The 27,649-nt window shown below is 32.9% G+C and overlaps 3 protein-coding genes across 5 annotated transcripts; all 3 read right to left on the reverse strand.

Annotated features, from left to right (window-relative positions):
• On the reverse strand, positions 1 to 4,813 carry LOC11407485 (E3 ubiquitin-protein ligase MARCHF7). Of its 3 annotated transcripts, none has more exons than XM_024781581.2 (9): positions 4,662 to 4,813; positions 4,348 to 4,450; positions 2,767 to 3,276; positions 2,518 to 2,683; positions 2,134 to 2,431; positions 1,724 to 1,796; positions 1,487 to 1,577; positions 1,154 to 1,233; positions 1 to 930 (listed from the first exon to the last, which is right to left on the reverse strand). In XM_024781581.2, exons 2-9 carry the CDS (start codon positions 4,444 to 4,446, stop codon positions 676 to 678), a joined length of 1,572 nt encoding a protein of 523 aa, XP_024637349.1. In that variant the 5' UTR covers positions 4,447 to 4,450; positions 4,662 to 4,813; the 3' UTR covers positions 1 to 675. The 3 variants fall into 3 exon arrangements, with proteins under 3 accessions (XP_024637349.1, XP_039689081.1, XP_003606394.2); XM_039833147.1 differs by lacking the exon at positions 4,662 to 4,813 and adding an exon at positions 4,563 to 4,611; XM_003606346.4 differs by lacking the exon at positions 4,662 to 4,813 and having other exon boundaries at positions 2,140 to 2,431; positions 4,348 to 4,537.
• Positions 4,814 to 10,666: 5,853 nt separating this feature from the next.
• On the reverse strand, positions 10,667 to 18,298 carry LOC11405605 (zinc finger CCCH domain-containing protein 24). Its single transcript, XM_024782332.2, has 14 exons — positions 17,411 to 18,298; positions 15,933 to 16,025; positions 15,556 to 15,816; positions 15,394 to 15,466; positions 15,035 to 15,167; positions 14,807 to 14,960; positions 14,600 to 14,680; positions 13,800 to 13,922; positions 13,267 to 13,434; positions 13,046 to 13,180; positions 12,730 to 12,825; positions 12,245 to 12,529; positions 11,336 to 11,379; positions 10,667 to 11,255 (listed from the first exon to the last, which is right to left on the reverse strand). The coding sequence occupies exons 1-14, from the start codon at positions 17,948 to 17,950 to the stop codon at positions 11,009 to 11,011; spliced, it is 2,433 nt and encodes an 810-aa protein (XP_024638100.1). The 5' UTR covers positions 17,951 to 18,298; the 3' UTR covers positions 10,667 to 11,008.
• A 1,589-nt stretch (positions 18,299 to 19,887) lies between these two features.
• LOC11405606 (serine/threonine-protein kinase GRIK1) lies at positions 19,888 to 25,358 on the reverse strand. Its single transcript, XM_003606348.4, has 13 exons — positions 24,972 to 25,358; positions 24,654 to 24,805; positions 23,216 to 23,592; positions 23,009 to 23,083; positions 22,888 to 22,932; positions 22,513 to 22,587; positions 22,096 to 22,183; positions 21,858 to 21,982; positions 21,506 to 21,601; positions 21,063 to 21,129; positions 20,847 to 20,962; positions 20,498 to 20,576; positions 19,888 to 20,335 (listed from the first exon to the last, which is right to left on the reverse strand). Exons 3-13 carry the CDS (start codon positions 23,531 to 23,533, stop codon positions 20,172 to 20,174), a joined length of 1,248 nt encoding a protein of 415 aa, XP_003606396.2. The 5' UTR covers positions 23,534 to 23,592; positions 24,654 to 24,805; positions 24,972 to 25,358; the 3' UTR covers positions 19,888 to 20,171.
• Positions 25,359 to 27,649: the final 2,291 nt, after the last annotated feature.

Raw genomic sequence — 27,649 nt, forward strand, 5'->3', positions numbered from 1 at the left:
TAAGTAAAGTACATATTGCATCCGAATAATTAAATTGTAACGAGTTATAATTTTCAGTGATTCCTCCATTAGCAGCACTCCAAATTGAAGATGTGGAAAATCTGCTCTAGTCCTAGAAAATAGAACGAAATACATCTCCATGTAAGTAAAGTAACTACATATTGCATTTGGCAATGCTCATCAATGATCAAACTCTAACACAACTTAACAAACACATTTCCTCAACCCTTCACTCTCACTTTGACCTAAAGCAAAATCATTTTGTCTCCCAAGCCTACAAAAAAGAAAGCCAAAAACCCTTCTGGTTTTCATGTGCTGAAATATTCATCAGTAACTATGCACAAACACTCCTTGGATTAGACGTGTCCCGGTGTCGGACACGTGTCACGTCCGAGACCAACACGATACCGGCACATAATTTCACTGAATTATGTGATTTTATCAAATTATTTGCAGTGTCAGTGTCCGTGTCGTGTCCAATGTCCGTGTCTGTATCCGTGCTTAATAGATCAGTACAAATAAGCAAACAGAAATTCCATAGCCAGAGAAGCTATATTCATAAGCTGTACAATGAAGTCCCATATAGATGTGTGATAAAAGTTAACTTCCCCCTACCCTATACACAAAAAGTTCTGCAGCCACTAGCTTTGTCATAAGATGCAAAAAACTATCAATTCAGTTTTGATTTGAGTCTTGTTGATTTTGCACTACAGATTGATTGTGGTTGGATTGGCCTGAGCGTGGCGTGGTTACTGTTCGAGGTTGCTGTCCTGCTTGTGTCATCGGTAGAGGGCCATGTTGTTGCTCTAATGAAGCCTGCCATCTCCTTCTCCATCTAAAAAACTCAACAAGCATAGAACTTCCACTCATTACTACGCCAAAACCAGCAAATGTTGCAAGAAGGATTGACAGAACTGCTTGCACATGAACCTGCAAGTGACAGACATCATAAAAAATCAGAAATCAGGATGCTAATGCTTCTCTATGTAGGGCTTTTTCTCAAGTGAAAAGTAGATGTAAGTTTAGATACTCATTCATTAGAATGAATCGGGATTCGTCAGATTGAATTAGGATTCAAGATGAGCATTATCGATCCTTTTCTCAAATGAAAAGTACAAGTAATAAGAATATAGTTTGCATAGAAAGCGGTTACCAAGGAGTAAAATATATGCGCGAAGAGAACCACCAGAGCAAACTGGAAGGATGCATAAATCCATATGAACCTGCTCATCACTGGACACAAATTTAAAGAAAATAATGTCAGGGTTGTTGCATAAATGAGTGAAACTCAACTTAGCATTAGCTCGGATTCAATTTAGTATTGAATCGAGATACAACTTGCACGTATTGTAAGATAATGGATGATGAATCCATTACACACGTGACAAACTGACTTTGATTGATCCACTATTATAAATTCAAGATGGATGATGAGTTCTCTTAAAAAGTATATTGATAATATTTATCAATGTCGTTGCAAACCTACCCATGGTTGAAGATGTCATGGAGGAGAGCAGACCTAATACACAGGAAAATGGAAGAGATATGGCAATTGCACCAGTTCCCATTTTCGTCACCTATAAAAAAGAGAAAATCAGAAGCTATTTGGTATTCAATAATTTAGAGATTTTTAAGAAAAGCAGAAGCTATTTTTTGTACTAGACTTCTAAGAAAATTATTAAGAAAATTTGACAGTTCATTGTTAGAGAATTGTTTTTCTTACCAACAGTTGCTCAAGAAAACAAAAATAGGCCAACATGCTAACAATGACGAGCACTGGAACTTCCTGCCAAACCCTATAAAATTGAGCAGACAAATAAAATGGTTCATGATTCTTGAAGATTTTATGATATTCACGAAGCTCCTAATCGAAGAATATATGCATGACTCACTCATTCATTCGAAATCAGAAAAAATCTTTATTGGATTTGGGATGTGTGCAGTCACAACCCCGTGACTGGACACAGTCAGCCACATCTGGATCAGACAGTCAAAAATCTAAAATACCGAACTTGAAGTCTGATCAGACGATCCAGATGTGGCTGACTGCGTGCAGTTACACAGAACACAAGCCAAATCCATCTTTATCATACAAAACTAGTATAAACTTTTCTAAAACAAAAGTCGACATGCCTGTACCCGTTTACATCTTCAAGCTGAGCTCGACTTAATCCACCATTCCGATTTCGAACACTTTGGATCCGTAGTAGAGTGACAGGAAGGTTTGTAACCTCCTTTCTGCAGACATCACATGTCTTGTTCCCCTTTATACTAAACCATTTAATAGCACATTCTTTGTGAGCCAAAGCAAGTTCACCTTTACAGCTACATTCCAACTTGAAGGTCTCACCTCCTTCACATAATTCAACCAGACAGATTCTACACACCGCCTCTTCTTCAGGTATATCTTCACCATCATCATCTTTGACTTCTGAACCAAGAAAACAATTGAAAATAAAATTCTTGCATTTTTCATGAATGCAGATGCAAGTGTTGATAATGAGATATCTACTATACCAGTATCCTTTGTCGGGGACGAGCTCAACAATTCATTTGCTTCCTTTACTCGAGGAGTAGAAGGAACAACACGAAAAAACGAATCCATCCTCCTTATACTTTTGTCCTTGTTGTTGTTGGCAGGCATTGAAAGAGAACGCGCTATCTTTAGCCGAGTTTCTTTTTTCTGCAAAAGAAACTAACAAGTTAAAATGATGGTAACATTATTATTCTGATGAGAGAAGTTGAAAGCAATGCTTAAAATCATACACTGAGAGGACCGCCGACACTTCCATTTCCACCATGAGTAGATTCAGGGTTTGAATGTCCAATTTCTCCTAATGGCAATGATGAAGTTCTTTTCATCCTAGGAGTAAATATTTTACCAAGCGACAATGATCTTGATATTAAAGGCTTTTCTCGAGTTCCCGAAGACGAAACTTCCCGAGTTGGTGTATTCGTCTTCTCAATATCTGCCGGTGTCCTATACCTGAAACTCAATTTTGGCAGCATCTTTCTTATGGATGATTTTCCTTTTGATGTTGCAGATCCAGGAGAGCTATTTGTCGGAGCATCGACCGAGCGAGAAGTCATAAGAAAATTCACTCTCTTGGGAGTAGGAGTTGGAGTAGGACTTGGTGTCATTGGCATTTTGATTGCAACAAAATCTTCTGAACACTCTTCTGGTGTTCTTGATGGTATTTCTAGGAGAAGATTTTGTTTCTTCCTGGGAGGAACATGTGATGTTTCTTCAGTTATTCCCATTGAATCATCATCATCCTATAAATACACAATGAAATAGACACAATAAGTGATGCAAGCAATGATATATAATTGAGCTATATAAAAAAAATCATAGCAGTCTTTTTTCCTAGAGTTATCTTGAAATTCACCGAGTAAACCGTCATTTTGGTCACTAAATGTGAGACGTTTTTGCTATAGTTCTTGAATGTATCAAAATTACAATATCATTACTGATTGTATGTTTTGTTAGTAATTTCACAGGCCATGTAACAAATAAAAGACATCTTATAACCAAACACACGAGAATGAAATTGACTAATAGAAGACGTATTCAATTATGATTGTCTAATTTTCATAATCACCTCTCACATTCATGGACTAAAATGACTATTTACTCGAAATTCACAAAACTACAATACAATTGAACTGATTAAAAGTGGCCTAGTAATTTTATCTGTTTTCTTAATAGGCAGATTTCCCATTCCTCTTCACAAACAAAGTACTATAGTTTTTGACATGGTATTTTATTTTTACTTTTATATTTATGTAATGAATAAATAGAACATTGCAAAAAATATAATCTTATAAATTAAATATCTGCATGATGACACATTTACCAAATGAATTAGAAATAAAAAAAAAAAATTCAAATTTATTGTCAGAAAACCAAACCGTTGATGTTTGGTAACAGATATCCGCTTGAGATCATTTATGTTATCAAACATAAATGATCTTCTAATGATATATGTTATCAAACATAAGTGGCTGAAACAAAGTTGAACAGGTTTTCAACATCACAATTCAAAGTAGAGTAAACAAAAAAAGATCAAGCTCCAATTTTTTTGGAAAACAAATTACAAAATAATATTAAAATTTGAAAACCAACAAAAGGGTACTATTTATTTATTATAAAACAAAATCCCAGAAAAGCAAACTCCACCACCATAACCATTGGTTTGAGTGTTGATGGAACATATCTAATATAGCAACAAAAAAACACAAACCTTAAAAAAGCTTAGTATGAAGAAACATCACTTCAAAAGAACCAAAACAAAGAGAAGATGAAAACAAAGCTAAGAAGAAGAAAAAAAAGTGGAAACAAAGTACCTTGTGAATAACAGGAGGAAGAGAAACTGTTCTTCTGCAAGAAGTATCATCATCATGTTCATGATCCTCAGTGACATGTTTATTTTCTTCAGAACTCATTTTGCTATAATTTGCAAAAGAATGAAAATAGAATAACTTGGAAGTTTAAAAAAGAAGCATAAATAAGTAGTAATAGTAAAAAATATGTAAATTTCAAAAACCAATGATAGCCATACCACTTAGTTAATAGTTATTGGCTAGTGGATGGTATGGTATTGGTAGTAATAATAATAATGAAAGAGACAAGAATGTGATTAAGATTTAAGCACACAAACCAAGTTATTTTGTTTGCATTAAATGACACATAACACAATTTGGTCACTTCATCAGTACTGATGTTGTTGTGTGTGGGGTAGCCTGTTGCCACTTTCTTTTGAGTCTCCAGTGCGCGCGGACTTTGTACCTCATTCTCTTGGCTGCTCTTTGTTCAGATAATGTTTTTTTTATTTGAAACTCGTACACACAACTGCAACGATTCAGACTTAGACGAAGACGTTCGATATAACAATATGTTCGAAATAATAACATGGTATTATTGTATTTGGTTTGTTAACAGTGTATTTTTAAAAGGTTGATTATACAAATTTCAAGATATATTTGGTTCGTTAAGAAGTGTTTTAGAAAAATTCGTTAGCATATTTCATTAATTTATTGGTACAACTTAATGATAGTACTTATCTGTCAAAATAAAAAAGTTAATGATACTAATCATGTAGCTTTACTCAAAGTCAAAAGAATAAAGGAAAAAGAGGGTAGAGAAAGTTAGGAGGAAAAATAATAAAAGATGCAAGCTTTCGATCACATTCACACTAGCTCCTTCTATGTCTTGAAGGTGTTTGGATAAAATGTTGCACACAATACAAATAGTGAATGTGGTATATTTTATCTAGATTAACCACAATCGAAGAAAAGAGTCTACTTCTTCTTTTCTGTTAAATAAACGAAATGTCAAAGCCTCACACAAATAAGTTGAGGTGTCAGGGTTCGAACTTCGATTATGACATGCGATCTAACAATTTCGACATTTTTACCAGTTAAGTTAGGATTTGTGAACATCGAAGAGTCTACTCTAATGATAAGAAAATGAGTCGAAATCTATAATCTCTTCATTATATTTTTATGTTACTAAATCCCTTCCTGTTGGAAATCAAAGAGTTAAGGGAAAAAAGGTTAAAATGTAAATCAATAGTTTATATGAGCAAATCAATATGGTTAATTTTTTACATAATATGGTGCCAATTTAGTGTAGTGTAAGTTACGCAAGTATGTTGGATAATATGTATCAACTTCATGCCTTTCTTAGTATACAAGTAACTTTTTTTCCAATGAATTTTGGTGATAGCACCTTAGTCACGCAACTTGCCATACTTTGTACCTGTTTTTGGAATTACACACACTTTGTATTCACGCAATTTCGTGTAGATATTTACTTCAAAAAACAAACCAAATGTACTAAGATAGTAATATTCGAGAAAAAAGTATTTTGCTCATTTAAATTGTAACAGTGAGTCAAATTAGTCCTTCAAATTTTCAAAAATAGTAATTAAATTTCTTTAATTATTAATTGAAAAATATAAATCAATTCAGTCACTCGACTCAAATATATTTCATTAGTATACAACCATAAAAAAATCACTAATCATGGTGTAACATAAGATTTAATTATAAAAAAATATATATTACTGCAGTGATCTGATTACATTTGTTTTGGTTAGCAATCAAATATATTTTTTTTAAATAAAAAAATTAATAGTTTAGGTATTTGTAGAATATTTAAACATAATATATGTCCTCGTGAGTTTAACTCAGTTGGTATAGACAATGCATAATGTATGTAAGGTCCAGAATTCAACTAATTTTTACATTGTCGTTTAATAAGAAACCATCTATTTGTTATGTCATTCAACTAATTTTAAAATATCTTTGCAATTTGACAGAATACAAAATCCTCATTGGATATTAGTGTAAAACTATTTTACATCATCAGTGCATATTCTATTTTGTTTTTATCTATCCATGTAAATCATAATTTGTTTGATATATCCCGTGACAGTGGCTGCTTATAAACTAAAAGGTCTTGTTAGCAAGTGCTCTAAGAACATTATTTAAGGAACTCAAAAAAAGAAATCTTGTCTCAAAAATACAAGTTAAACAATGTAAAAATCATAATTAAAATTTTCAATGTAAAAGTTAAATACTTTTGGATATTTAAACAATGTTCTAGAAACACTTATTAGCATTTTTCTAAATTAAAAGATCCCCGCAAGCTTAGCTCAGTTGGTAGGGATATTGCATATTATATGCAGGGGCCGGGGTTCGAACCCCGGACACCCCACTTCTCCACAATTAAATTGTGTGAGCTTTAGCCACTAGACTACTTGACAAAAAAAAATAAAAAAGTCTTTGATTATTATAAGTAATTTCAGACCCCGCCTCTTTGCTTTAAGTTTCCATTGCTTTATAAAAAGAATTCAATTGTGTGCCAACTAAAGGAACAGGGAAAAAGAAGAACAAAAAAACAAGTTGAGATCTTTTAAGAAAAAGAAAAATTAGGAAAAGTGGTGTGTCCAACCCCCCACATATAGTTATTAGTGGATATATGATATGATCAGCACATAATAAACTGTTGTTAGGATTTAACTGCACACCACTATTTATCAATAAAGTTGGCTGTGATCTCCATTTCTCTTTTTACTATTCTTATACTAACAATAATAATTATAATATTTGCTAAAAAAAATGATAATAGACAACATACACTATTAGATAGCTATATAAGTTATAATAATCCTCTATAAAAAAAAAGTGAACACTCCAACACCCATAAATAAAGTCTTGTAAATATTTATTTAATTTAATAATAGTTTGGACTCAAATATAGTAAAAATTCTAAACCTAGATGTAGTATATATAAGTGTCGTTCTCAGTTCTCACTGTTTTTCACAAATAGACTTTTTTATCTTAAAAAAAAAGTTGTTTTTTCATATCCTTATAAATACTGTTGTTTACCGTTATATAAGTTTTATCCATAGTAAAATAAATTTAGATGTTTTTTTAGTAAATATATTTAGATGTATCAATTAGTATTTTTATATGTAATTATTAAAATCTTTAATTACTTTGATTCTCCAAAATGAAAAGAAATGAGGCAACACATACATTATTTACTTATGTACATTGTAGGGTAAAGATAGATCATATTCTCTTGATGTTTTTAACTTTTTATGTTCTCTCTATGCATTATTATTACTATTATAAAGACAGATTGTTCCTTTTATTATACCTTTCACCTTTTCTTGCTTCCCCCATAGTTTTAAATTAAAGTATCAAACAAGGTGCTGGAGAGAAGCATATATTGAGTATGTCCATATGATTATCTATAAAGTATAATCAAAACCTTTTACTTTTTACTTTTGCCTTGAGAGATCCTTATCATATTGTAGTTTTATTTGACTAAGTTAAATAACTCAATCCTAGAGTCAAGAGTTTGCTTTATCCTCCTAGAAAAGCCATTCAAAATTGTAGTAACAAATTTACGTACACTTATTAATAATAATTTTAGAAACACACAACATTCTTTAAATGTACATGATTTGAAGCTTATAAGTCAAGCCACTTTAAAACTTGATAATTGTATTGATAATGTATACACTATTAATGGATGATATGTGTCTCTTAAATTTATGGATGACAAGCAATGAAGGCATTATGGATCATAATATGTAGCCTGCCACTATCACCGACTCAATTCATTCATTTTTCCCGTAAGAAATGGGGGATTCATATGTTTGTTGAGATGTCATGGTGTACCATAAATGCTCTTTTTTCATTATTCATTTTCCCAAGTGAAGATGATTTCATAACCACTTGCGTACTACTTTTGTGTGTAAATAATACGAACGCTTGAAGATTGTGACACTTAAATGGGAGCATATTCTTCTTAACAATTTTAACGTTTCTACATGTTTAAAATTCAAGTTTGAATTTAAAATCTTTGTTAAGTTATAAGAGATTAGAGTAAGGAAAATATTTTTTCCACACAATACAACGTCAACATCATATATTTAGAGGTTGTTTGAGAAAGTTAATTTTCGAGCTTATAACACATATTTATAACTCATAAAACAAAAATAGATTTATTTGACTTATTAGCTCATATGTCCCGTTTCGTGTGTCCAAATAATATTGTTTGAGGTCCTCATGAACTTAAACAAGGTCTGAGGTTCGAATCCGACCACCACAAAAAAAAAAAAAAAATTGTTTGAGCTATGGTCTTGCTTATTGAAGACAAATGTGGTGCGTTTGATTGATAGTGACACCACACTCTTAGCATATCAAACCAGATTCAATAGCAATTACTAAAATAGTAATTTAAACTCTAGAATTTTATGTTACAATTTAAAATTTAGTAAGCAATGGGGAAAAGGAGATTTTTTTGTTCTTCTTAAATTTGAATCCTATCGTGTTTAAATATAACATAAGGGGTCTATGTTGAGGATCTCAACATTAAATTTAATTGAGTTATACATCTTAAAAATATTTAAGAGGTATCTAATGAATTTTAAGGAGAGAGTATCAATATAACCCCTTTGATTTGGGATTCCAACTTGAGAGAATCCAAATACAATTTTTTACTACAAATATAAATTGAACATATTAACATATTATTCAAAATGGATTTTAGCTATTGACATAAGAGAAGAGTGGAATATAGTCATTGAAATAAAATGAAGTAGAAGAGTTTTTAATAGGATATAGAGAAGTTTAAAAGTGAGATTTAATTTTAAAATACCCAAAAATATGATTTTTTTTATTTTTTTTTGAGAGAATCCATTCCCACTAGTACTAATATTCTAAGCTTTATCTCCATTTGTCATCTATAAAAAAAAAACTCCATTTGTCAGGTTTTGTAACTTGTCAGAGAGTGCTTTGACCCATTCTGATTTAATTTAAGCACAAAATAACAAAGTGGGCAGAAACTAGTATCCAATTGTCCAAGTAAAGTGGTGCCAATGAAACCAAGGTAAACAAAGTCTATGAATTTTGAATTGAAAATTAGAATCTCCACTAATTGTTTCTGGGATAAGTGTTTGGCGTGACTCATCTCTCCAACAATGTGGAGGAACTGCCTAACTGGAATCTACTTAGTGATGAACACGTGGGATATTACTATCAATTTCCAACTTAAACCACTGATTCTGTGACTGCTCAGTCAACATTCAACACTGAACAAGTATATCAATCTACTTTGGTCAATTATTGTCTACTGATTCTTCGAAAACAACGTTAATTTATGCAGTCAATGAAGTTAACAATGTAACCAAACTAGGCTATACACATTCGAGTAATACTGTTTTAATAACACTAGTAATTCAAAACTCAATCAACAGATAAGTAAGTTTAATAAAATATGATTTTAATTAGAATTTAACGATGGATTGATTCAAGTGGTAAGAGATCTTCTATTAAGTCAGTTATAAAGTGTTCAATATCTAACTAATTTATTCGGAGAAATTAATTCACATATATGCTCCACAAATTTTGCGACGGAAATTACTCACTACTAAACAAACTTCGTATCAACAACATAGTACCCAAGAAAAAATTATTATAATCAAAATTCAAACTAAGATAGCCTAAATTGTTTTGACCTTCGTTGAATAATGACAAACAATTCATTTATAAACAATGCTAAACAACGATGAAAACTTTCATAACAATAACAAGTAAAGAAAAAAAATTATTCTCATCAGAATTCAAACTAAGATAGTCTCAATTGTTTTGACCTTCACTAATTATGAAATAACAAACAAATCTTCCAAAAAGGAGAAAAATTTACTTAAAGCATACACAAAGGCAGAGCCTATGAAGTGGTACTATATAAATTTAATATAGTAGCATAAACTGAAGATTTGCATCACAAGTGTAGTGCATTCGAATTTGTACTCCTTTTCTGTTTGTACTTTAAGAATTGTTGTACTTCATTTCTATTTGTACTTAAATAGCACAATATTCTGTATTTGTGGAGCAAAATAATTGAATGCACAAAAAGCATTTCCACCACTTTCTAATTAATAAATGTCAAGATAGGAATAGTTGGAAAAAAATTCTTTAAAAACCCCAAAAAGAAAACTGAATTTATTCAGTGTTCTTGTCTGATTAGAATAGGTTCTGGAAAAAGAATATATACCATGGGTAGTTTTTATTTTCAGAAAAGCAAGGGCTCCTAATCGTGTCTACAAAGAACGATAGAGATCTTTCCTCAAAATAAAAAAATAAATAAAAAAACTATAGAGATCTTGAAATATTAACGGCTTGCTCAAAGAGCATACAATGATTTTTTACTAACAGTCATCATAAAATTAGAAATTAAATGTTGTGGTTTACTATAACCCCAAATGCATTTCAAATCAGTAATCAAGCTTCATGATACATACAGCAGAAGGAATATACCACGGCTGACTATCAAGGTTGCTAAAGCATAATATAAAGAGCACAAGATCAAAATACATAAGAACTAACTACCATCCGCCGCAGCTGGTGACACAGCCAAAATTTTGTTGGACAGTTGAATTTGAGAGCCTACCAAATAAAACAGACTTCAACTTAAACTCTGGTCCACCTACCTCTCGAGGAGCATAACCAATTCACAATGTGGAGTATGTGGAAAAAGATCGACAGCCATGGCTTTTACAGGTTTGAAGGCCTCGGAAATGGGCATAGACTTCGCCCTATGCCGAGCTAGACCAGCACTACTCATCCTTCTCCATCCTCTGTTGTCTTTATTTCCTCTCTCCATTTCTGTGGGGGATGGTGTACAAAGCTCAATAGCATTTGCTACCAAACTTTCAGGATTACATGATATATAACTGCATTTAAAGGTATGATATTAGATTAACTAGAAAAATGAAAATAACATAAATAAGAGTATATCAGAACAAGAACTAACACGAGTCTCCGCAGGCGCGTATGAGTTCTTAAAGCTTTTATCACCTGTAATCCCACAATTCAAAAGTCAGAAGTTCAGCTTTTGAGAGAAAGCCTAACATATTCAAAAAATAATTTAAATAGATCTGCCCTACAGTAATATTTTTTTCAAGCTAAAAGACATCACATGCTGATGCTACCCAAGACATACCATTTAATTCATAAACTAAAATAAGGAAATAACAGGAAACTTGGGGGATCTTCCCTACAATAGAAGACTATAATGGAACAAAAGATATATTCCGATAGAAGACATGTAAAACCAATACTGTGTAAAGAAAGTCATTATAAACAATCATTTCTAGGAATTGTGGAACAAGACGGCGTAAAAAACCAGACAGCAAACGACAAGAGAGATAACGGTCACACTAATACAAACCAAATTGATGAAGATATAATATGTTTGGTTCTCTTCCTTACTGTAATTCATTGGGAATCCTATTCAAGATAGGTCAAATACAGACTACATTTTGAATGTAACACACAGTATTCACTGCTGCCCTACACACTTGAACTTTAAACAAAAGCATGGACCTGACATTTTTTGTTCTAGGGAGGGAGATTTGGACCAAAAGGGGCCATTAAAGCAGTTTCAGCACAGTCGTAGGTAAGGCGAGATTTCAGATTCAACACTCCAATTGAAACTTGATATATGTTGTATTTTGTTCCACTGGAACGACATATGTTGTACTCAAGGGAAAATAAAATGCTCTCTAAAACCCAAGTCTATGCAGTTTTACGAACGTGGCAGACAACTAGACAAGAAAAAGAAAAATGCATAAAAACTGTATCATGTTTTGGACAACGTGCTACTAGAGTTATGGTAATTGCTAGCATAAATATAATGATGAAACTATAGTGCCCTTCTTACAGTTGGATGAAGTCCAGCACGAGGAGGATCAACAATAGCAACAACATTTTTAAACTGCTGCACGGGTGTATTCCCATTTTCAGGAGTGCTCTCCTTTGGAACCTCGTTTTCAATTTCTAAATTGTTATTTTCAGAACAGGGAGACGCATTTTCACCATTTCCGGGATCTGGGCAGGCACTATCTTCAGGAATGTCACTAACACTTCCACAGATACTAGGAACATCAACTTGCTCCTTGGGCACATCAAGGTATTCCTTTAACAGAGATCCTATAACTTGCTCTGCCTGTTTCCTCATATAAGCAAACATACAAATTTTGCAATGTTAATACAAGGAAACAATTAAAATAGGTTGAAAATTTTCCCGTGAGAGAAAAAATTCAGTGTCAATATGTGATGCTGGCTATAAATTCAAGCCTTATTTCTGGACAGCAACCATTAAAATATTTCAACCACTATTTGAAAAATCAAGGCGGCTGGTCTCACCTTTGAACAGACAAATCTACAGTTTTTAATGCCATTATTCTCAGCATTCTTATGAGCATCAGATACAGCAGCGGCATTCATTTCAATTCCTATCACCTGGAAGAGCCCAAAACAAATCTTACAAGCAAATTCCAAAAGAAAAAGTAGGAATTTTTTCGACAATAAGCTCTTAAATAATAGAGCTGAATTATTTTTTCAACCACTACAAAAGTTATGATTACATCATATAATACCACCAAAGGGGCATATTGAACAATAAATTTCCTAAATATCTGCCAGCTAAAAAGAAGAAAGAAACTTAAATGGTGATTATTACCATTCCAACACGATGTGCTAATGTCAGGCCAATTGCTCCGGTCCCACAGCAAATATCGAATAGCAATGTATCAGGACCTAAGCATGCCCAATCTCCAGCAAGGGAGTATAACTTCTCGGCAGCAAGTGTGTTAACCTGCAGCAGGAGACTCAAAAATTCATATTCCAAGAAAATTAATGCTGTTGAAACCATTGCAAAACAACAATAATTGTCATTCATACCTGAAAAAATGAGGTTGGGGATATGGAAAACCGTAGATTGCTGATATAATCATGGATTCTCACATCTGCAGCACTAATGTTTACATCCCTCTCAGGATCACCGGCTGTGATGGGAAGTGAATGCAGTGGTGCATCAGATGGTGCTACATTCGATATTCCTTGGTGATCCTACATGTAAGACCAATTTCCACATCAGAAGTCAATCAGAAAATTAAGTTACACCATAACATGCAATCAAACTGAAAGAAACCATAAAATATGTAACACTTCAGATCTGCCCCAAATTTATAATGGAACCATCAAATAGCCAACACTTAAGGTATTTGATATAGATGGCGATGTTAAGAAATTTTTTCTCAAAAAAAGAACCCAATCAACTGATGACTGGAGCAGGAAAGAAAGAGTAACAAACATTGGAACAGTAACATCACAGCATCGTTCTGATTTATATTACATGGATATGCATGTGTGTGATAATTGATACTTGAGAAACAATCTCTAACAAAAGACACTTGGATTAAACAGGCAGCTACCTGGACAATCAGAGCTGTAAGGGGCAAAGTTGGACAATGAGAGGTAGCTCCTGTAACAAATGCCTGAGCAAGCCTCTTAAATTCAGCATCTACTTGTGCATTATCAAAACTTGCAGTAGAAACCTAAAATCAAGAACAAAGGTGACAAGTTATGAATGACATATAAAAGAAAGAAGGGATACACAAATCAGCTCCAGGTAATCTAGGGTCTTGTCTCCCTATCTTAATGATACTAGAAGTTTACATTGTTTACATAATAATGAAGAATATATATTATAGAATTTCTCACAAAACACTACTACCTCCGACCCTAAATATAAGACCCTCTTAAGTTTTTTGCTTGTCCCTTTTCATGAGAACCTCTATGAATTTTCAAGTGCATTAATTATTTCTTTACTAACATACCCCTCTAATTAATTTACCTATTTTTCTGAAATTCTTCCAATAAATACTAGTATAATTTAAACATTAACTAATTCTCTCTTTCGAAGGATAAACTTATAAAAGCAGTACCAATTGTCAACAAATTTTATCACGGCTAACTTTCCTAATTCTCGTAATTTACTCAAGAGGGTCCTATGTTTAGGGACAGGGGTAGTAATACTAACAGAATAATCTGGCTTGTCAGTTTCCTACTGAATATTCAGAATAAGATAGAGCTTTAATATATTGATGATAAACAACAAACCACAACCCTCTCCCTCACCGACCCTACACACTTAAAGGGTATTGCCAGCACTATTTTTATGAGATTAAGATAATAATAACCAGCACATTCACTACAAAAGTTAAAAAATAACCTGCACAATAAGCATGACCTCTGCAATACCATCAAAAGTTTCAGCATCAACAACATTCCCATTTGACCTCCCTTCTCGAACCTTAAAAAACCAATTAGCTTCAGAAAGGGATAAAAATACATAATGAAATAAAAAATTAGCAGACATATCTAAAAATAATAATCAATGTGGCCATAAAATTTTCAACACAGAATCCAGCAAGTATACCGTCAATTGACGCCAAAATCCACAGTTCTTGAATCTGTTCCAAACTGGTAATTCAGTGTGTTGTAGAAATTCTTGAAAGATAGCAGCATATTTGCAAGCGATGGTAGAAATATTTGGGCAGTCCACTGGTTCCTCAACTGCTGTTACACCTTCCCTATTTAAATATTTTAGTATATAATTAAGAACTAATAAGCAAACCACTCTACAAACAGAGAAGGTGCAGAATACCTGAAATTTCCAAGGCTGAAGCCCACTGTAACTTTGCCTTCCAAAGAATTTCCAATTGAAAATTCACACTTATTACGATATCCATTTACAATTGGTGATTCAATAATACCTTCTAGATTGCACGGAAGGCCACCTGCACAAGTGTGAGAAAGAAGTTGCTAAAGAACTGTATCCATTAAATATCTTACTGTACTTTTTACAGTAAACCAGACTACAGAAATGATAACACAGTGGAATCATGAAGAAAAATCTAAATCAGATATTTCAAAACTAGCACTTCAAGTCTTATACTCCGGAACATTTTAAATTGAAATTATTCTTGAAGATTTTTAACAAACTTCAAAGATACAAAACATTACCTATTTCCCTAGACTTGAGAATCCATTCAGGAACTGAAACGCCATTTGGACAAGCTTTACGAGCATTTCTAGGCTGCCAAAACAATTAAATAGTTCAGGCTAAAAAATGTATATAGGAATATACAAAACTACAATGAGAAAATATAAACAATCATGACTAACAAGTTTTTTGAGAATCTGCATGAGAGAGTATTTTTTCTGTTCCAGCTGATCAGCATACGACAAATGAGCCAGAGGAGTCACGACTTCACGCGAGCTTTTTTTCTTTGACTCGGAACCATCAATTACCAAATTATCGTCATTTGTTTCATCACCTAATGTCCCACTTGAAGGAACATTAGAGTTACTTTTCTTCTCAAATGATCGAGGATTAACATCAGCTACCTCTAACGTTTTGTTGCCAATTTGTTTTCCTTGTAAATCCTATTAAATCCATAACTATCAATCATCAATTGCAAACTTCGATTTTAAGACTAACAAATCAAAAGAGTATATGCATGTGAATTATTAGTCATTATCATAATTCATAACAAAACTACCTTAGCCGAACTCTTCATTTGTTCTTCATCTTCAAAAGTAACAAAACCAATTGACATGCCTTTCCTTGTCTTCGCATGCTTAAAAGGTATACCCTAGAGAAAGTGAACAAAGACATCAGACGGTTCTTTACACAAACTTCAGTGATTGTATAGTTTTGCACTGACAAAAAATGATTTTGTAAAATTGATTCCGACTAAAAATGAGTTTAATGTAAAACTAATTATGTTTAAATATATTCATGTAGAAGAGGACTAGACAATAAATTCAAAGCTAACAATCAATCATAGAAGCAAAAGGTAAAAATTCTATAGCTTTAGACCAGGGGTGGGTCTAGGTTGGAGTGGAGAGATGCCATGGTATCCCCAAAGATAAAAGTTTTTTTCTTAATAAATTATAGTAGTATATTACTGAAATACCCCCAAAGTTTCAGGGTTTGGAGAACCCTTTCAAATTAGAGCACTAGTTGAGCATGAGATGATTGTTTTTAATTCATAATCTTGTTTTCCTTTACACCAGATGCTCGAGAAGGTCGATGTTTCCTGAAGTTACTCTTTTATTTGAATATCTAATTGCTCATATGTGAATGTGTAGAACGAACTATGCTTCATGCATTTTACTGCATGATGATCTGTAGAGTAGCCAAAGATTTTCATTTTGGGTTGGTTTGTTATATTTGCATTCTTTGACTTTTGCTCTATGAAGCACGGACACCGGACATGACACAGACACTGACATGCCGACACAGCTAATAATTTGAAAAAATGACATAATTCAGTGTAATTACAAGTGTCGGTGTCGGACATGACACATGTCCGACACCGCAACACGCCTAATCCGAGGAGTGTCTATGCTTCTTAGAGTTTTGCTGCATTGAACAAGAACAACAACAACCAAGCTTTTTCCCACTGGGGTTGGCTACATGGATCAAAATACGCCATGTTCTATCATAAACCATATTTCAGTCCAACTCATTAATTTCCAAATCTTTCCTAATAGTTTCTATGATAGTTTTTCTAGGTCTTCCTCAGCCTCTAGTGATGTGACTATCCTCCATCTGATCTACTCTCCTTACTACAGAATCTCTACATGTCCAAACCACCTAAGCCTAATCCTGTTTTCCACCATCTTTGTTATATTTCCTACTTTTGCTGCATTGAAGTTGTCACTAAATTAGGGATGGCTGACAATGTGTAATTGCCATCTGCTAGCATCCAGTTCTAATTTACAAATTAAGATTTATAATGCTGGTTCTTGGAATGAAGAAAACTTTGAATTCCTTCTTTCTCTTGATATTATTGTTTTTTTTTTCCCTTTGAATTAGTAATTGATTTCTGCATTTTTGAAATAATGTTCTTAATTCTTATTCAAAACAAATAATTTTTGCTTATCAAACATGTCAAAATCAATTCTATATTCTTACATGTCTAATTTCAATTGCAGTGAAATTGAAAAAACTGAAACTCGGAAAAATGCTTACTTGTTCATTGAGAAAAGTCCTCAAATTTTCTGAAGTCCATTTCATAGGCAAATGCACTAAACATTTACTAAGCGCTTGATTAGATGCAAAACCTTCTTCACCGCCGCCGTCACCGTCAACTTCATCAACAAGCTCTGTCATCATCACACCATCTTTAACAGCAATTTTCTCACCGGTCACAGATTTCAACATCTTCTTACCTCGTTCCGACGTCGGGTCCCACGTATTATCCGGACGTTGCCGGAGCTCTTCTTCGCTATGCGCGTAACGGCAGGTATCGCCGTGACTGCAGGTGGAATGTTTTCTGAAGTAGGAACAGAGACTCGTCTTCCACAACGGGTGGAGAGAAGGTTTGTCATCTTCGTCGGCGTTGCCGTCGCCGTCGTCTCTCTTCCGTTTCTCGGTGGTTACGACGTCGTTGATTGGTTCGTTGATTTGGGGGGATTTTGGAGGCGTTGGATGAGGTTCGGAGGTGGAATCGTGAGCATTGATTGGTGTTTCTAAGATTTTAGAGGGAGATAGTTCGGAAGTGGCCGCCATTGTTAACTTCACTGTGTTTTGCTCTGATTATTCTTCTGCTTTCGACTGGTGAGTGGTAACCGTAATGGTAACTGTTCTCCACTTTGCACCAATATTATGAGCTTATTAACCTCTTTGTTTTTCTCTCTTTAAAATTGCTCCATAGACCCCTTCATTTACTTACAGACCCCTTGAAATTCCGAAAATCGAACCGTAAATCAACGACAGGATTTACGAGCCGGACTGGTTTTATTTATATATCAGGCAACATTCATGTACTACGCACGATCTCCTGCACATTTCATCATCCATCAAAGTTCAATTTTTTCCTTTTGGCAAAAAAGGTGTTACAAATCATCATTAATCAATACCGTAGAAATAATAGTAAGGAGTCTTATCTCTTAATGTTTTTTTTTATGTTAAAGATGATTTCAATAACAAAAGTTTTACAATAAATAAAAAATCAATACCATAGAAATACAAGGTGGAGTGAGTGTCTTTAATTCATATGTAATCCGGATTATAAAGAACATATTTAACTAAATAATAGTCAGTTTGGTTGACCTCACACCTACAATGTAAAAAGTTTAAACTATAAACATATATTAAAATTAATACAATCTCCAATAGTATATCCGATAAAGATGGGAGATTGTTGATGTGCATTCAACGTCAAAACTATATTAGAAGCATTTGATTCCACTTTAAGATTTAGAAAATACATGTTTTTTTTTTTTGTTGCAAATTCCAAACCCTTTTCGACTACCTCTAAATCTGGTAATAAAATGACTTGCCAACAACTAACAAGAATGGCAACATCTTTATTATCTCTCACCATCTAAGAGACCCTCTTATCAACATTAAGCTTATTACCTTCTTCAAAAAAAAATTAAGCTTGTAATAGAGACTAAAAACGGGTGCCCAATAACCATCAAATATGGGCAAATTTGGAGCGCTACTTAGTGTCTTCAACGTCATCGTAACAACATTTTTAAAATTAACAATAGATTGTTGTGCCTTTCGAATAGTGGCATCCCCTCAAATGTTTTTTATTGTTAGCATGGCATATATCATAACATATGACCGATACATGGACTACAATATCCTCGTTTACATCAATAATATTTCCTTACAACCACTCCCGAAATGGTACATACACGCAATCGTGTTAATTAAATACCACGCATAAAGAAGAAGCAAACTATACATGCTTTGACCATCTTATCTCCTAATGTTAGTGAAGCTTAACCATTATAAAATTATTAGTGCACACTTTCATTTATTCACAACTTTTTTTAAAACTTGTATGAAATTCTAAGTATCATTTTATTTATTAAGAAAAGGAGAAGTACTTTTTTGCTCCTTCAATAAAAACTTCCGAGGCATACACTTGAAAGTGTGTGAGAAAAACATTTTATCCAAAGGAGATAAAGTACCTTGCTAGTTTTTTTTTTTTTAAGCAAAAAGAAAAGAGATACATAGACCGGGCATTAGACCTAACTCGAGTAAAACCTAAAAGGGCATGCATTGTGATAAAACAAACCAAGTGAGCCTTTATCCTAACAAACATTTGCTCATCACACGTGCAACCCAGCAAACCCGTGTACGAACACGAAACCAAGTTACAAACAATACGAACAGAAATATAACAACACACAATGCAAAAACAAACAAAACAAACAGAACAAGTCCGTTGATGTGATGGCGGCAAATCTGAAGCCAAGAAATATGCAGATCTTAACGGATCTGAAAGAAACCAGAGACCTTTCTCTCATCATACTAGTTCTGACTTCTCTCTTCTCCTTTTCTTCTCACAGCGCGTTCAAAGAGCCTTTAAATTGTCATCTACGAGCTGATGCCGCAACACATCATTCGGCATTGACATGCTACAATGTGGCAATATAATGTTGACAAATGTAAATGTTGATAGCTTTGTAATGAATGGTTACAAATGTATGTAACAAAACAACCAGCAGGATATTGGAGTATAGATTCAGGTTCTGTAATATATATGCCTACAAGCAGATGCTTGTACAAAACTTCAAATGTTTCCAGACATAAAATCATCTCAACAACCAAAAAAACAACAACATCCCTTTGCTCAAACATGAGGCATATTTTCTCAAATCTTAACCCTATTTCAAGCCTACCTCTATCATCAAACCATTCTGGTGTACAGCAAGGAACAAAACAATATCTGAGGTTTCCACTGTAAATATACAAATGTAACCTAAGAATAAATTCAGTCAGTATAGGTCAACGAAGCATGTTGGTTGCTCTCATCATTGTCTTCCTTCAACAAGTTCTTCCTTTTACACCAACACAGGTACTGAGGAATTGGCCCATCATTTCCAATAACCCAGCTATCCGCCGCAACATCAGCCAACGTCATCCTTAGTTTTGGGTCTGCACATTTCAAATTTCAATTATTATTAATTAAAATAGCACTAATGGATATTTTATAACCGTCCCCATGGTGATTTGAACTTTGTCCCGCGAAGTAATAAGATCAAACTCTAGCAAAATATAATGTCAAGTAATATGACAAAATGTTGAAAGTCATTTTACCTTTAGAAAGTAGTCCTTCAATTAAGTTCTTCAACCTCGGATTCAGATTCTTTGGGAGTACTATCGGATCATTGACTATCTGATCAGGAAGAAAACAAGTACCATGAAGGCTTGGTATAATACCAAACACAGAGTTGTTTGGTTTGTCTAGTTTCCTTTTCAAGTTGATAAGCTTTCCTTATAATTATTATTACAAAATAAATGTTTCCAATTTCAGAAATTTTGTAGAGAAATTCATGAAAACAGGTTTCAAAGAAAGAATAAAAGCAAAACAATTCATTACATAAAAAAAGCATAATTAATAAAAACACACTGAAAATAAAAATAGAAAGCAAACTAATTCTCTTACTCTATCATATGTATCTTGAAGTGTGTCACCAAGAAAAGGGTATTCACCCAATATCATACAGTATAAAGTAACTCCTACAGCCCATGTGTCAGCAGCTTTACCACTGTAGGTAACACCTAAAAACATATTAACAAATACAAAGTAGTGAAAACCTGCATTTCATACACACCATTCCCCAAAAGCATTTTATAATAAGCATAAAATGAAAACACCAACCTAAAATACATTCAGGTGCAGTGAAAACAGGAGTTCCAGGTGATCGTCGAAGCATATCATTATCATCCTGCAAAATGAAAACCATACAGGCTTCATATTAAGTCATAAGATTTTATCATAAACTCTGCATGGAGCATGTCAAAGGGTGGTGGCTATGCACCAAAGAAAAAGAAAAAAAAGGTGATTATATTACAAAATGATTAAGTTAGTGTTTAGTTTCAGGTATTATCGGAGTACACCAATCAGCTTTCATAGTACCATATTATCGTCCAAGTAATCATATTTCTTATTTTTCAAACATCGTGTGCAATCATATTGCAGTATCACAAAGAAAAAGATGTATCCTAAGCTGCAGTCGAAGATACAATATCATCCAAGTAAAGTGGTACCTTTGTTATAATTTAAGTATTTAAATTAACATTCAGGCTCAGTAGTTGTATTACCTCACAAGCCTGGCTGACACTGAAATCCCCTATCTTCACTGTACCATGACGGGTGATCAACAGATTATCAGGTTTGATATCTCCATGTACTATATTCTGCGTTTCAAATAAAAATATAATTAAACATTATAGTAACATGATCAAACTATTTCAAAGCATTTAATGAATAAGATTATGAGCATTTCCCATAAATAATATGATGTTTCACAAGTTTATTTTTTGTATTTTACAAGCAGAATTTATAACATCACAAATTTCCATTGATATGCAAAAGTTGTGTTATCGTACAAGTACAGAGCGAGCATGGAGAATTTAGTCAACATTACACACAAGATTGGTAAAGAAATATTACATGAGCATGGAGATACATTAATCCACAAACTATATCCCGCAAGTATCTCCTAGCAGTCTCTTCACGCAAGGCACAAGCTCGACCTGAAGCCTCACAAACCCATTTGTCTTCCACATATTCAAGTACTGTATTGAAAAATCAGATAGTCGAGCATTGGACAAAAAAAGAAAAACTAAATTAGGATGCGGCAGCATTTTTATAATGAACCAAGAAAGAAAGAAAAACTAGCCATCAGTACCCATGTAGAAGTTATCCGATTCTGGGTCATCAATCACCTCAATCAGGTTGACTATATTAGGATGTTGCAGCATTTTCATAATGAAAACCTGAAAAGAAAGTATGTCTTTTAACCAACTACAACGACAGTAGCACAACAGCTAGAATGATCAAATAAGAAATAAACACACAATTGGAAGCAAAATAAAATGTAAATCCTTGGAAAACAAATTTCCTTTAAAATTTGAAGGTAAAAATTTGGCAAAGAAATAATATATCTACTTTCTATATGTAGCCTGCCACAGGACGAGTTCTCATAAAGTAGCAGATGTGAAGGAATATCCAATAAATTAACAAAGTTTGGCATGTATATTTGAATCATATTTCCACTATCGATCCAGACTCAGAAAAAAATTAAAGATGTAATGACAAAATATACCTCACGTAGAACATCAGTCATGGCTGTTTCTGAAGGTCCAACTCGAAGCTTCATTAAATGAGACTTATGAAAAGCCTAAATTCAAAAGATTTTAAGCTCAACAAATGAACAATTTCACGATCAAGACATTGACATCTATTAAAAGATTCAGAACACACTACTCATTGCAGCCCTGTAATGGTCATATTTCATACCATAATAAAGTAATCTGTCTTTCCAAATTGAAATTCTTTTAATACCTTAAATGTATAATGTTTTTCATCAACGTTATGCATTTAAGATTCAGAACACACTACTCATAACAGCCCTGTAATGGTGATCTTTCCTACCATAGGAAAGTAATACGTCTTTCCAAATTGAAAAAAAAAATCTTACCTTAATTGCATAATGTTTTCCATCAACAGAGCTTCGATAAAGAGCCTATCAAATATTCAAGGAAAAAGGCTCAGAAAACTGTTTTCCTTGAGGGACAGTGTACAGTGAATACTATGCTTACCACTTTCCCATAGCTACCAGAACCAATCTTGTACTCACGAACATACTCATTTATCATCTTGTTTCCATCTTCATCCTGGACAAAATTATAAAAATAACCATTCAGATAAGAACTGACATGTAAAATATAACATTCAAAACCAAAAACACAAACTTATATATATATATATATATATATATATAGGAATAACTTTTCGTCCCAATTTACCTCTGTGCGAACAACTTTGTGAGTCTCTTTAACAGGAAACTGTCTACAAATCATACCATTCTCTACTCTAAAATCCAAAATATCCTCAGATCGTTTGGGACGAATTTGCTCCTCATTATCCTCTCCACTAGAGTAGTTAGTAATCTCATCATTAAAGAAGGAATCTTCATCATCGAAATCACTATCCAACAACAGCCCCTGGGAGAGAGTACTATTGTAGATGGCAGGCGTACCCCTTTGAGGGTTCCGTCTGTTGATAAACCCGAAGCAGTTACAGCACAAAATAGCTTTTATATAAGAAAGAGCCTTATCAAACATCTTGAACTTAGACCTTAAGTTGATTGAAAAATCTTCCAGGAAAAATAAAAATTGAAAATCTGTACAAAAACATTTCATCATGTCAGAAACAACTACACGTGAAAGGCCTGTTTGGATAAAAATTTATTTAAGCGCTTATAAATAAGTGTTTATGCATAAGCTATTTCTATAACAAAAGGTAAAATCAAGTCAAACTGTTATCGTATAAGCTATCCTAAATAGCTTATGGAAACAAATCAAAAACAGTTTATGAACACGTCATATACTATTCACAAGCTTAACATATAAGATATAAGCTGTTTTCATAAGCTATCATAAATAGCTTATGAAAACAAAATGAAAACTGTTTATGAACATGTCATACGATGATTTCATAAGCTTAACACAATTAGTCATACAAGTGATTATTCTACTAAATGAGTTCAAATAAATCAATCCAAAGAGACCCTGATCATCAAATTTGGTATCCTAAATCTGCACTGAAACATTTCATCATGTCAAAAAGAATACACATCAGAGGCCTATTTAGATAAATAGCTTAATAAGCTATTTCTATAACAACAAGTAAAATAAAGTCAAATTGTTTTCATATAAGCTATAAGCTATCCTATAGAGCTTAAGGAAATAAACTAAAAACAGGTTATGGACATGTCATAAGTTCTTTCCATAAGCTCTCCCAAATAGGCCCAGATTCAATAGTGATTATGCTAGCAGACAAGTTCAAATAAGTTCATCCAAACAGATCCCAAATCTTCAAATTCGTTAACCTTATCAAAATGGACGAACAAACTACACATCAAAGGCTGTTTGGATAAACAACTTATTTCAGCGCTTGATAAGTAATTGCTCATGTATAAACTATTTCTATAACAAAAGGGAAAATAAAGTCAAACTCTTTTTATATAAGCTATAAGCCATTTTGATAAGCTATGCCTGTGAAAATAAACAAATAACAGCAACTTATGGACATGACATATGTTTTTTCCATAAGCTCTCCCAATAGTCTCATACTCACAAGTGATTATGCTACTAGATAAGCTCAAATAAGTCAATCCAAACAGACCCTGATCGCCAAATTCCTTAAACATATCAAAATGGATGAAACATAAGAAATTCATACCTGATTTCAAAGAAAGGAAGTGAACTTCAAAACCCTAATCAAGCTGCTAACATTCCAAAGGGTGCCATTGAGCTAAGTGGAGAAATCCATTGCTACAATTCACACCCAACATTGCTACAACTCCACTTTACACTTTATAATAGATTCATTACCTACAATTCACACCCAAAAGAACAATTCATTGACCTTTTCCATCAAAAAATACAAAACACACATGAATAAAAAAATCAAATGGGTTATCATTGAAGACAATAAAAATGCCAAATTTACAAAGAAAATTCAGAAGAAAAAAAAAAGAAGACAGATAGTGTTTGTTACCTTGTTTTTGTGAGCAAGAATGATAAACTGCGATGGTTCTGTTACACAGCAGCTTCAGTAGAAAAGAAAGAAAAAACCTAGAAATTGAGTATGATGAATCAAAGAGGCAAAAACCCTAAATGGTAGAGAAATTTATAACTGAGAAACCGAATCTAGAAAGTAGAAACGGAATTTTTTGTATTTGACCGAATCTAGAAACACTAGATTAATGGTATAAATTAATTGAATGATAGTAATAAAAATATTACAGTCAAAGCATGATAATATTAAAAAAAGAATTAAAGTAACTGATAAGAAGAATGAAAATGAATTTAGAGGGGTGTGTGATGGAGAATGATTATGAACTAACTGGAGAGAGTAGCATCAACCCCTCTGTTCTACTCTTTCCAGGTTATATACGTTTTTAAGGTTGTTTCATAGTCAACATAAAATAGACATTAAAATTAACATAAAATAGACATTAAAATGTAAAAAATATTCTCTCCATCCCATTATAACTAAACATTTTGTTTATTTAACACGTATTAAGAAAAAGTGTTTAAATGGAAGAAAGAGAGAAAATAGTTTAACAATGCATAATATTATATGGAAGTTTGGAGTTCAAATCTCGACCACCACAAAATAAAAAATGTCTTAAGTGTCTTTGTCATGTATTGATGCATTTCTTCTTATCATAAATGTAAAGTAAAATATACTGAATTGTGAATGATGAAAGTTGTATTAATTATAGTTACTGGTTAATTGCGTTAATGTTTGAAAATTATGAACGGTGTTTTTTTTTCTTCTGAATTGAAATAATAAAAAAGTAAGTATAGATACATTAATTTAATTTGTTACACTTTTTAAATGATAAAGGAAAAATTGGACAATTGTGTTTGTTACACTTTTACTTTAATATTTAAATTTATTCTTATCTATTTGTTACATGTGTTATTTGTATTGAAAATTGATGGCATTTTTGGAAAGAGAAAAAATCACTGAAATGAGTTGTTTTCTTTAATAGATAATTGGAAGAAAAAAAAATTAATAATGTATTGAAAAGTGAAATTGGTCAATTTTTTTGGGACAATATTTTTTTTGCAAATGACTCACTTATTATGGTACGGAGGGAGTATTATAATACTATATGCTCATCTATCAGCTTTTTCATGCGCGTGTAAATTATAAACAATGTTTTTTTTTTTATCAAATTTTGATTAAAATTAAATGTATAAATGTTTGTTCTTTAAAATAAAATGTATAAATATTTGTGCCTTTTAAATGGTAATAAACTATGTTTATTTTAAGAGAGTAACAAACTATGTTTTTTTTGTCAATATGTTATTCATATATAAATTGAATCAAAAAAATCTCATTAAAAAATTGAATCAAAAAATTATTCGTGTAGGAATAACACCTTAATATATATGCAGAACTTTTGCTACAAGATGCAAGAAAAATGGAAGACGAAGATATGTATGGTTTTTGACAGCATTGAGGTTGCTTGGAACTTTTGGGCATATTATGGTGGAAAGGTTGGATTTGGATCGAGGAAACATTATACACATAAGAAAAAAGATGGTTCAGCTAGTTCTTCCAGATTTGTTTGATGTAAAGAAGGTTTTTGGAAGTCAGACAAACGAGAATATAAAACAATCAATCCAAAACCAGAGACTGTAACAAATTGTAAAGCAACACCAGGACTTAAAAATGTGGTTCCAACATTGGTGGTGCATGAATTTGCAGAGGAACATAACCATGATTTACATCTATCACAAACACTTCATATGTTGTCATCTCAACAAAAAGTATCAAAATTTCATTGCAATGAAATTGATTTAATAGATGATGCTTGCACACAACAAAGGAAATCGTTTGATTTGATGAATAAAGAAGTGTGAGGTTGAAGTAACTTGGGATTTACCCACATTGATCAAAAGATTCATCTTCGAAATAGAAGATAAAAGAGTTTGCTAAATGGAAAAGTTGGTTATCTTTTGCAATACTTTCAGACAAAATCGGTTGAAAATCCAACTTCATACCATGCCTGTCAACTAGATGTTGAAGATCAAATAGCAAATGTGTTTTAGGCAGATGCAAGGATGATAACATAGATCCAATACTAGATTCACACTATGTAACATAGATTTAAATATTGAAGATAACAAAAAACAAACTTTGTTTTATAAAAAAAAAAAAAAATGTTTGAAAAAAACAAATTTTGTTTAAAAATAATGTCAAATATCTCCCTGGATCCTTTAAGTTTCATGTTTGTTTCAGATAGATCCTTTAAGTTTCTAAGGTTTCAGATAGGTCCTTTAAATTTCGAGTTTGTTTTCGGATAGGTCCTTTAAGTTTCTAAGGTTTCAGATAGGTCCTTTAAGTTTCGAGTTTGTTTCGGATAGGTCCTCTTTGTCAACCTCCGTTAAGCCAAAGTTGATCTGTCTGTTAAGCCAAAGCTGATCTGGTTGGGGGAAAATTGACGCCAAGTGTCACAGAGAACCACCTCACCCACTTAACGGGCATATTAGTTTTGACTTAACGGACAAAACAGCTTTGGCCTAACGGATGTTGACAGAAAGGACATATCCGAAACAAACTCGAAACTTAAAGGACCTATCTGAAACCTTAAAAACTTAAAGGACCTATCCGAAACAAACATGAAACTTAAAGGACTCAGGGAGGTATTTGGCCTAAAA

The sequence above is a fragment of the Medicago truncatula genome, chromosome 4 (genome assembly GCF_003473485.1).
Source record: "Medicago truncatula cultivar Jemalong A17 chromosome 4, MtrunA17r5.0-ANR, whole genome shotgun sequence".
NCBI lineage: Eukaryota > Viridiplantae > Streptophyta > Magnoliopsida > Fabales > Fabaceae > Medicago > Medicago truncatula.